The following is an 11,156-nucleotide window of genomic DNA, read 5'->3' as shown; positions in this document are numbered from 1 at the left end:
GGGAGAGGAGAGAGAGAGAGAGAGAGAAAGATACGGCGAGGTAGAGAGAGAGACACGCAGAGGCAGAGAGAGAGACACACGCAGAGGCAGAGAGAGAGACACACGCAGAGGCAGAGAGAGACACACGCAGAGGCAGAGAGAGAGACACACGCAGAGGCAGAGAGAGAGACACACGCAGAGGCAGAGAGAGAGACACACGCAGAGGCAGAGAGAGAGACACACGCAGAGGCAGAGAGAGAGACACACGCAGAGGCAGAGAGAGAGAGACACACGCAGAGGCAGAGAGAGAGACACACGCAGAGGCAGAGAGAGAGACACACGCAGAGGCAGAGAGAGAGACACGCAGAGGGAGAGAGAGAGGGAGAGGGAGAGAGAGAGACACGCAGAGGCAGAGAGAGAGAGAGGGAGAGGGAGAGAGAGAGAGAGAGAGAGAGAGAGACACGGAGAGGGAGAGGGAGGTGAAGAGAGACACGCAGAGGGAGAGGGGGAGAGAGAGAGAGAGAGAGAGAGAGAGAGAGAGAGAGATACGGCGAGGGAGAGAGAGACTGATTACATATTTTTTTTTAAACATATTTTCTCATCTTTCCACCACAGTGAGGACTCATGTGGTTTTGAGCATGTGTTTGTTGGCGAGACTAAGTATGGGAAGGAGATCACAGGGTTCCACAACTGGGTTCAGTTCTATCTGCAGGAGAAGCATGGCCATGTGGACTACAAGGGCTACAAGGCCCAGGGCAACAGAAACACTGTAAGACATTCTGGAACAATCTCCCTATGTTATCAGCAGAGTCACATTTCACAGGTCTATACACACAACATACTTGTTTTCAGAAATGTAGCCTACAGTTGTTGTTTATGATTGTTGTTATTATTATGTAGTTGTTGTTTATGATTGTTGTTGTTTATCATTGTTGTTATTATTATATAGTTGTTAATGATTGTTATAATTATACAGTTGTTGTTTATGATTGTTGTTATTATTATATAGTTGTTGTTTATGATTGTTGTTGTTTATCATTGTTGTTATTATTATATAGTTGTTAATGGTTGTTATAATTATACAGTTGTTGTTTTTGATTGTTGTTGTTTATCATTGTTGTTATTATTATATAGTTGTTGTTATTATTATATAGTTGTTGTTTATCATTGTTGTTATTATTATATAGTTGTTGTTTATCATTGTTGTTATTATTATATAGTTGTTGTTTATCATTGTTGTTGTTTATGATTGTTGTTATTATAGTTGTTGTTTATGGTTCTTGTTGTTGTTTATGATTGTTGTTGTTATTATGTAGTTGTTGTTTATCATTGTTGTTATTATTATTATAGTTGTTGTTTATGATTGTTGTTGTTTATAATTGTTGTTGTTTATCATTGTTGTTATTATTATTATAGTTGTTGTTTATGATTGTTGTTGTTTATGATTGTTGTTGTTTATGATTGTTGTTGTTTATCATTGTTGTTATTATTATATAGTTGTTGTTTATGATTGTTGTTGTTTATCGTTGTTGTTTATGATTGTTGTTGTTTATCATTGTTGTTATTATTATATAGTTGTTGTTTATCATTGTTGTTATTATTATATAGTTGTTGTTTATCATTGTTGTTATTATAGTTGTTGTTTATGGTTCTTGTTGTTGTTTATGATTGTTGTTGTTATTATTATAGTTGTTGTTTATGATTGTTGTTGTTTATAATTGTTGTTGTTTATCATTGTTGTTGTTGTTATTATATAGTTGTTGTCTTGCTCTGATAATTAGTTAAACATTTGTGTGTTTTTTTAGTATTTACATTTTACTGACTAATTTCAAGACACCCAAACTGTGGCCACCACTGTAAACTTCCAGATCATACATTATATTTACCCGTATGTTATGTACACCACACGTTCATCACATGTTTATTATAGTCGTTATAACACATCTGTGACCTTTAATAACCCTGTGTGTCAGTCAGATGAGGAAGTCCACGTCCTGAAATACCATCTTACACATGAATAATACCTTTATTATAGGGGCGGCAGGGTAGCCTAGTGGTTAGAGAGTTGGTCCTGAAACCCGGAAGGTTGCTGGATCGAATCCCCGAGCCGACAAGGTAAAAAAAATCTGTCGTTTGACCTCTCTGTGCAGCCAGATGAGGAGGACCACGTTCTGAACCTGCAGTTCAGCTGGAAGGGCCTGGTCAAGCCTGTGGGAAGCTCCTTCATCGGGGTCAGCCCAGAGTTCGAGGTCGCCCTCTTCACCATCCTCTTCCTCACGTCGACTGACAAGGTGAGTGGTTGCGTGAGTGACCACACGGGGTTCAAACCTGGGTCTATTAGATAACCAATGAGACTGTGTTGGCCTGTAGTGCTGAACCCTAGGCCCTAGAAGACATTAGCTTGGGAAGCTAATGCTAGTTCTCAGATCTCAGGCCTGGTTCCCTGAACTAACCTGAAGTCATCATAGCTAACATTACCCCTCCAGGCTGAATAAACTACTGTTCTGACCAGCCGTAACATTACCCCTCCAGGCTGAATAAACTACTGTTCTGACCAGCCGTAACATTACCCCTCCAGGCTGAATAAACTACTGTTCTGACCAGCCGTAACATTACCCCTCCAGGCTGAATAAACTACTGTTCTGACCAGCCGTAACATTACCCCTCCAGACTGAATAAACTACTGTTCTGACCAGCCGTAACATTACCCCTCCAGGCTGAATAAACTACTGTTCTGACCAGCCGTAATATTACCCCTCCAGGCTGAATAAACTACTGTTCTGACCAGCCGTAACATTACCCCTCCAGGCTGAATAAACTACTGTTCTGACCAGCCGTAACATTACCCCTCCAGGCTGAATAAACTACTGTTCTGACCAGCCGTAACATTACCCCTCCAGGCTGAATAAACTACTGTTATGACCAGCCGTAACATTACCCCTCCAGGCTGAATAAACTACTGTTCTGACCAGCCATAACATTACCCCTCCAGGCTGAATAAACTACTGTTCTGACCAGCCATAACATTACCCCTCCAGGCTGAATAAACTACTGTTCTGACCAGCCATAACATTACCCCTCCAGGCTGAATAAACTACTGTTCTGACCAGCCGTAACATTACCCCTCCAGGCTGAATAAACTACTGTTCTGACCAGCCGTAACATTACCCCTCCAGGCTGAATAAACTACTGTTCTGACCAGCCGTAACATTACCCCTCCAGGCTGAATAAACTACTGTTCTGACCAGCCGTAACATTACCCCTCCAGGCTGAATAAACTACTGTTCTGACCAGCCGTAACATTACCCCTCCAGGCTGAATAAACTACTGTTCTGACCAGCCGTAACATTACCCCTCCAGGCTGAATAAACTACTGTTCTGACCAGCCATAACATTACCCCTCCAGGCTGAATAAACTACTGTTCTGACCAGCCATAACATTACCCCTCCAGGCTGAATAAACTACTGTTCTGACCAGCCGTAACATTACCCCTCCAGGCTGAATAAACTACTGTTCTGACCAGCCGTAACATTACCCCTCCAGGCTGAATAAACTACTGTTCTGACCAGCCATAACATTACCCCTCCAGGCTGAATAAACTACTGTTCTGACCAGCCGTAACATTACCCCTCCAGGCTGAATAAACTACTGTTCTGACCAGCCGTAACATTACCCCTCCAGGCTGAATAAACTACTGTTCTGACCAGCCATAACATTACCCCTCCAGGCTGAATAAAAAGGGTTGTGAATTGGGATGCAGTCCAACGTTGGTGTTGATGAGGAGAACCCTAGCCAGTATATAAATGGGTGGATGTATTGGCTAACGTTAGCCTTGTGGTTTATGTACAGGTGACCACGGCCGTGGTGAAGGTGGATGAGTACCTGCTAGAGATGGTGGTGTATCGTCAGGGGCGATCCATCGGAACCTCCTACCCCAAACTACTCAGCAGCAACAACAGGGACCTGTAGTGTGGAGATCTACGCACCCTGATTCTGAAAGCAGATGCCCAAATGGAACCCTATTCCCTATGTAGTGCACTGCCTTCAACCAGGGCCCATAGGGATAGGAGTGCACTATATAGGGAATAAGGGGCCGTTTGACCAGGGCCCATAGGGCTAGGAGTGCACTATATAGGGTGCCATTTGGGGCCTAGTTAGAACCATCTGTCATGTTAAAGGTTGATCATTGTCGTGTACTTTTGTTTTTGACTCCATATTGTTAATAGGTTGTGTTCTCCTCCATCAAAACCTTAACCTCGTTCCCAGGTTCAGTTACTAATTACAAATCCTGGATCATTCATCATTTGCACTAAACTATTATATTAGAGGTTTCAGTGTAGTTGATCCAGGACCAGGATTTTGTTTCTCCCTGCTACCAGCTCTCCTTCCTGTCCTGAATATTCAATACTGGTCCTTGGTCTTTCACAAAGAGAGCTGTTTTTATTTTCTGTTAAGAACATTTGTAAAGCATTTTGACAATCCATTAAAACCAAGATTTACTATGATAGGAACCTGATTGTTAAACATTATATTGACAGTGTTGTACTCTTGTTTTTAACATATTATTAGTTTGTTATGGTTACGGGGGACAAATGTCAAGTTTGGGGGGCATTTCCCAATTTTAATTTCTGCTTGAAGAAAATAAAACATGTTTACAAGTATACCATCTTATTTATTTCACCTTTATTTAACCAGGTTGGCTAATTGAGAACAAGTCCTTTATTTAACCAGGTAGGCTAGTTGAGAACAAGTCCTTTATTTAACCAGGTTGGCCAGTTGAGAACAAGTTCCTCATTTACAACTGTGACCTGGCCAAGATAAAGCAAAGCAGTGCGACACAAACAACAGAGTTACACAAACAAATGTACAGTTAATAACACAATAGAAAAGTTTCTTCTGTGCTTTTATTTTGAAGATTAAAACAATTAATGGTTACAGTACATGTCTTCCTGGCATGTCTTCCTGGCATGTCTTCCTGGCATCCTGGTGGGATGGAAAGATGAAAGATCTCAGGTTTATTTGTGTCAAGGCGGTGGGTGTAGCTGGTGCATGGAAGTCAGACGCAGCAGAGCAGAGATGACAAAGCACTTTACTGAGGCAATTATAGATCAGAACGCAACCACGTCACAAAATCAAATGCACAAAGTACCACAACCAAGTACAAAGTATCACAACCAAGTACAAAGTACCACAACCAAGTACAAAGTACTACCACAACCAAGTACAAAGTACCACAACCAAGCACAAAGTACAATAACCAAGTACAAAGTACAATAACCAAGTACAAAGTACCACAACCAAGTACAAAGTACCACAACCAAGCACAAAGCACCAGCTGCCACAAAGCACGGGTACAAAACAAAACCCGGCGCAAACCAGCCGGAAGCGTGCCAACCTGACAAACAATACCCCACACAGACATGGAGGGAACAGAGGGCTAAATACACATACCGTAATTTCCGGACTATAAGCCGCTACTTTTTTCCCCAACTTTGAACCTCGCAGCTTAAACAATGACGCGGCTAATATATGGATTTTTCCCGGTTTCCAATTTTTTGTTACAAACCGTGTTTCGTTAAAGCCTGTGTAAAGTTAATTTGTTTCAATGTACCGGTAGGCACCTGCAGCTTATTTATGTTCAAAATAATATATTTTTTTTAATTCAGTGGGTGCGGCTTATATTCAGGTGGGCTTAATAGTCCAGAAATTACGGTAGTAATTGTGAGGAGATGTAAACCAGGTGTACAGGAAAACAAGACAAAACAAATGGAAAATGAAAGGTGGATCGGCGATGGCTAGAAGACCGGTGACGTCGACCGCCGAACGCCGCCCGAACAAGGAGAGGAACCGACTTCGTCGTGACAATTTGATTCGATAATAGTAGGTTACATGGACGATGGATCAAACGTAATCATGATCTGCCTAAGAACAGGTCTGTATTGAGGAATGTAATAATGAAAGATATACTAATTAATATATGAAAACAGACAAATAATACAGTTTAGATTAAAAGCATGGATTTTAAGAATAGTATACACATCACTACTTTCATTACTCGTTATCAGTGGTGTAAAGTACTTTAGTAAAAATACTTTAAAGTACTACATAAGTTGTTTTATGGGATACCTGTACCTTACTTTACTATTTATATTTTTGACCACTTTTACTTTACTTCACTGAGTTTACAAAACATTAAGAACACCTGCTCTTTCCATGACATAGACTGACCAAATTAATCCAGGTGAAACCTTATTGATGTCACTTGTTAAATCCACTTCAATCAGTGTAGATGAAGGGGAGGAGACGGGTTAAAGAAGGATTTTTAAGCCTTGAGATAATTGAGACATGGATTGTGTACGTGTGCCATTCAGAGGGTGAATGGGCAAGACAAAATATTGAAGTGCCTTTGAACGGGGTATGGTAGTAGGAGGCAGGTGCACTGGTTTGTGTCAAGAACTGCAAAGCTGCTGGGTTTTTCACACTCAACAGTTTCCTGTGTGTATCAAGAATGGTCCACCACCCAAAGGACATCCAGCCAATTGGACACAACTGTGGGAAGCATTGGAGTCAACATGGACCAGCATCCCTGTGGAACGCTTTCAACACCTTGTAGAGTCCATGTCCTGATGAATGGAGGCTGTTCTGAGGGCAAAAGGGGGGATTTAACTCAATGTTAGGAAGGTGTTCCTAATGCTTTGTCCAACTCAGTGTATATAATCTTTTCTGTGTCCCTCAGATGTGTTTTGATGTCCCTGTTCTCTTCAAAATATCTGTTGTTTATGACATGTAATAATTCCTCATTTTCTGTGACATGTTTTTCTACAGCTTGTTTCCGATCTCCATATTGAGTGATAAAGCAGGGGTCTGTCTTTTTCACCCCGCCCTCGGGGTGGCCGATGATGCAGATTCCCCCCTCTGGAGACGCAAAGCTGAAGCTGTCAAGCAAGCTTGAAGGCAACGTGATGTCAGGACCTGAGCTAAGCTCCATCAAAGCAAAGTCAAGATTCCCAGAATCAACTTTTCCATAGGCTACAACCTCACTTTTCACTGGTATCTGCTGCGTACTTGCATCCAGGTCTTCAAAGTCAAACGTGACTGTTACTGATTGTTGCAGCGTGTTAGTTATTGGCTCATAGATTTGCTGGACAACATGGGCGTTTGTAAGGACGAACTTGTCAAACAGAAGGAATCCAGTTCCTTTTGCATTCCCTTCAATTCTCACCTGACAAACAGAAGCACTCAGCTCTATCAGTCTCTTCACTTTCTTCACCTCTTGGAAGCTCTGTGTTTTCTTTCCAAACTCTACTCTTAAGAATTGTTGCACGTCTGAAGGCTTTTTCAAATTCTCTCTCTTTTTCATGTGATCTACCAAACCTGCATATTGGGAACATAGGATGTTTAGGATCTCTTTAGAGTTTGGGATCTCTTGCCATTTGTGCTTCACTACCAGAGATCTACCATATTTTCCTGTCTCCTTTGACTGCACCTGTGTTTTAACTGTGTCTGGTGTGGTAGGATTCTGAGGAGGAGGAGGAGGAGGAGGAGGAGGAGGAGGAGGAGGAGTAGGGAGCCTTCTTGAGCTTAGAAATGGAAACTTATAATTATATCTGTGTTCATAGTACTTTAACCCGTGTGGCTCAGTTGGTAGAGCATGGTGTTTGCAATGCCAGAGTTGTGGGTTCGATTCCCACGGGGGACCAGTATGAAAAAGGAAAAAAAATATGTATGAAATGTATGCCTTCACTACTGTAAGTTGCTCTGGATAAGAGCATCTGCTAAATGACTAAAATGTAAATGTAACCAGGTTACAGCTACCAGTCCAGACACACCGTTCCTCTGTTTACAAAGGGACTAGAGAGGGGCTGTCTTAGAGTGACAGCGAAGCAGTACTGATACATGTTTAACCCTTGCAAAGGCTTCTGGGGGTGTACTACTGTCCAAATATGCAATTCCATATAGAATTCATGTCATATACAGTGTCAGTGTTTTTGATCACTCGGTTTGATGTACTCAGTCAATTGAAAATGTGCTTAGAGTTTTGAAACATGATTTGATTGATGTGCTTAGACTTGTGAAAATGTAAGTGATAAAAAAAAAAACGGTAAAGTCAACGCTCTGAAGTCCAGACAACTGCTTGTCGATTCCCCACTGGGCCAGGTGTTAATGCTCTGGGAACTGCTTGTCGATTCCCCACTGGGCCAGGTGTGAATGCTCTGGGAACTGCTTGTCGATTCCCCACTGGGCCAGGTGTGAATGCTCTGGGAACTGCTTGTCGATTCCCCACTGGGCCAGGTGTGAATGCTCTGGGAACTGCTTGTCGATTCCCCACTGGGCCAGGTGTCAATGCTCTGGGAACTGCTTGTTGATTCCCCACTGGGCCAGGTGTGAATGCTCTGGGAACTGCTTGTCGATTCCCCACTGGGCCATGTGTGCATGCTCTGGGAACGGCGTGTTGATTCCTCACTGGGCCAGGTGTGAATGCTCTGGGAACGGCTTATGAATTCCCCACTGGGCCAGGTGTGAATGCTCTGGGAACTGCTTGTTGATTCCCCACTGGGCCAGGTGTTAATGCTCTGGGAACGGCTTGTTGATTCCCCACTGGGCCAGGTGTGAATGCTCTGGGAACTGCTTGTTGATTCCCCACTGGGCCAGGTGTTACTGCTCTGGGAACTGCTTGTTGATTCCCCACTGGGCCAGGTGTGAATGCTCTAGGAACTGCTTGTTGATTCCCCACTGGGCCAGGTGTAAATGCTCTGGGAACGGCTTGTCGATTCCCCACTGGGCCAGGTGTGCATGCTCTGGGAACGGCGTGTCGATTCCCCACTGGGCCAAGTGTGAATGCTCTGGGAACGGCTTGTTGATTCCCCACTGGGCCATGTGTGAATGCTCTAGGAACTGCTTGTTGATTCCCCACTGGGCCAGGTGTGAATGCTCTGGGAACTGCTTGTTGATTCCCCACTGGGCCAGGTGTGAATGCTCTAGGAACTGCTTGTTGATTCCCCACTGGGCCAGGTGTGAATGCTCTGGAAACTGCTTGTTGATTCCCCACTGGGCCAGGTGTGAATGCTCTGGGAACTGCTTGTTGATTCCCCACTGGGCCAGGGGTAAATGCTCTGGGAACTGCTTGTTGATTCCCCACTGGGCCAGGTAAAAATGCTCTGGGAACAGCTTGTTGATTCCCCACTGGGCCAGGTGTGAATGCTCTGGGAACTGCTTGTTGATTCCCCACTGGGCCAGGTGTGAATGCTCTGGGAACTGCTTGTTGATTCCCCACTGGGCCAGGTGTGAATGCTCTGGGAACAGCTTGTTGATTCCCCACTGGGCCAGGTGTGAATGCTCTGGGAACTGCTTGTTGATTCCCCACTGGGCCAGGAGTGAATGCTCTGGGAACTGCTTGTTGATTCCCCACTGGGCCAGGTGTGAATGCTCTGGGAACTGCTTGTTGATTCCCCACTGGGCCAGGTGTGAATGCTCTGGGAACAGCTTGTTGATTCCCCACTGGGCCAGGTGTGAATGCTCTGGGAACTGCTTGTTGATTCCCCACTGGGCCAGGTGTGAATGCTCTGGGAACTGCTTGTTGATTCCCCACTGGGCCAGGTGTGAATGCTCTGGGAACAGCTTGTTGATTCCCCACTGTGCCAGGTGTGAATGCTCTGGGAACTGCTTGTTGATTCCCCACTGGGCCAGGTGTGAATGCTCTGGGAACTGCTTGTTGATTCCCCACTGGGCCAGGTGTGAATGCTCCGGGAACTGCTTGTTGATGTTAATGTTCTGTGAGACGTAAGTCTACCCCCAAACAGTTTAATTACAATGTTGGATTTCAACCCCCCCCCCCCCCCCCCAAATACACTCCTTTCAAAAACAGTTGCAACAGGCCACCAACCAAAACCCTACCCTAAACACCAAACATGTTTCAACATGCCAAACCAAACCCACCCATCCTCTCCACCTACAAACTTGATCAAAAGTCACAATAGTCCTTAGCCTCCTCAAATGTCCTGATCCACTGTCCGAGGACGTAACACATCGTTGGCTAACTTCATCATGTTTTCTTCATTTGGTCTGACCCAGCTTGGTGGTACTGGGTAGACCAGACCTGTTGACCCTCTTGGTGGTACTGGGAAGACCAGACCTGTTTACCCAGCTTGGTGGTACTGGGTAGACCAGACCTGTTGACCCAGCTTGGTGGTACTGGAAAGACCAGACCTGTTTACCCAGCTTGGTGGTACTGGGTAGACCAGACCTGTTGACCAGACCTGTTGACCCAGCTTGGTGGTACTGGAAAGACCAGACCTGTTGACCCAGCTTGGTGGTACTGGGTAGACCAGACCTGTTGACCCGCTTGGTGGTACTGGGTAGACCAGACCTGTTGACCAGACCTGTTGACCCAGCTTGGTGGTACTGGGTAGACCAGACCTGTTGACCCAGCTTGGTGGTACTGGGAAGACCAGACCTGTTGACCCAGCTTGGTGGTACTGGGTAGACCAGACCTGTTTACCCAGCTTGGTGGTACTGGGCAGACCAGACCTGTTTACCCAGCTTGGTGGTACTGGGCAGACCAGACCTGTTTACCCAGCTTGGTGGTACTGGGCAGACCAGACCTGTTTACCCAGCTTGGTGGTACTGGGCAGACCAGACCTGTTTACCCAGCTTGGTGGTACTGGGCAGACCAGACCTGTTGATCCAGCTTGGTGGTACTGGGTAGACCAGACCTGTTGATCCAGCTTGGTGGTACTGGGCAGACCAGACCTGTTGACCCAGCTTGGTGGTACTGGGTAGACCAGACCTGTTGACCCAGCTTGGTGGTACTGGGCAGACCAGACCTGTTGATCCAGCTTGGTGGTTCTGGGCAGACCAGACCTGTTTACCCAGCTTGGTGGTACTGGGCAGACCAGACCTGTTTACCCAGCTTGGTGGTACTGGGCAGACCAGACCTGTTTACCCAGCTTGGTGGTACTGGGCAGACCAGACCTGTTTACCCAGCTTGGTGGTACTGGGTAGACCAGACCTGTTGACCCAGCTTGGTGGTACTGGGCAGACCAGACCTGTTGATCCAGCTTGGTGGTACTGGGCAGACCAGACCTGTTGACCCAGCTTGGTGGTACTGGGTAGACCAGACCTGTTGACCCAGCTTGGTGGTACTGGGTAGACCAGACCTGTTGACCCAGCTTGGTGG

General features: G+C 45.2%; 1 protein-coding gene across 1 annotated transcript in view; it reads left to right on the top strand.

The window, feature by feature from the left end:
* Positions 1 to 4,641, top strand: part of LOC115157618 (poly(U)-specific endoribonuclease-C) — a 15,190-nt gene extending 10,549 nt beyond the window's left edge. The window contains exons 6-8 of the mRNA XM_029706017.1: positions 595 to 748; positions 2,130 to 2,270; positions 3,830 to 4,641. Of these exons, the coding sequence (XP_029561877.1) occupies positions 595 to 748; positions 2,130 to 2,270; positions 3,830 to 3,949 (415 nt within the window). The 3' untranslated portion in view covers positions 3,950 to 4,641. The remainder of the gene's footprint in view (positions 1 to 594; positions 749 to 2,129; positions 2,271 to 3,829) is intronic.
* The last annotated feature ends 6,515 nt before the right edge of the window (positions 4,642 to 11,156 follow it).

This window comes from Salmo trutta, chromosome 21, assembly GCF_901001165.1.
Source record: "Salmo trutta chromosome 21, fSalTru1.1, whole genome shotgun sequence".
NCBI lineage: Eukaryota > Metazoa > Chordata > Actinopteri > Salmoniformes > Salmonidae > Salmo > Salmo trutta.
The sequence above is the reverse complement of the archived record's forward strand: the minus strand, read 5'-3'. Positions and strand labels throughout refer to the sequence as shown.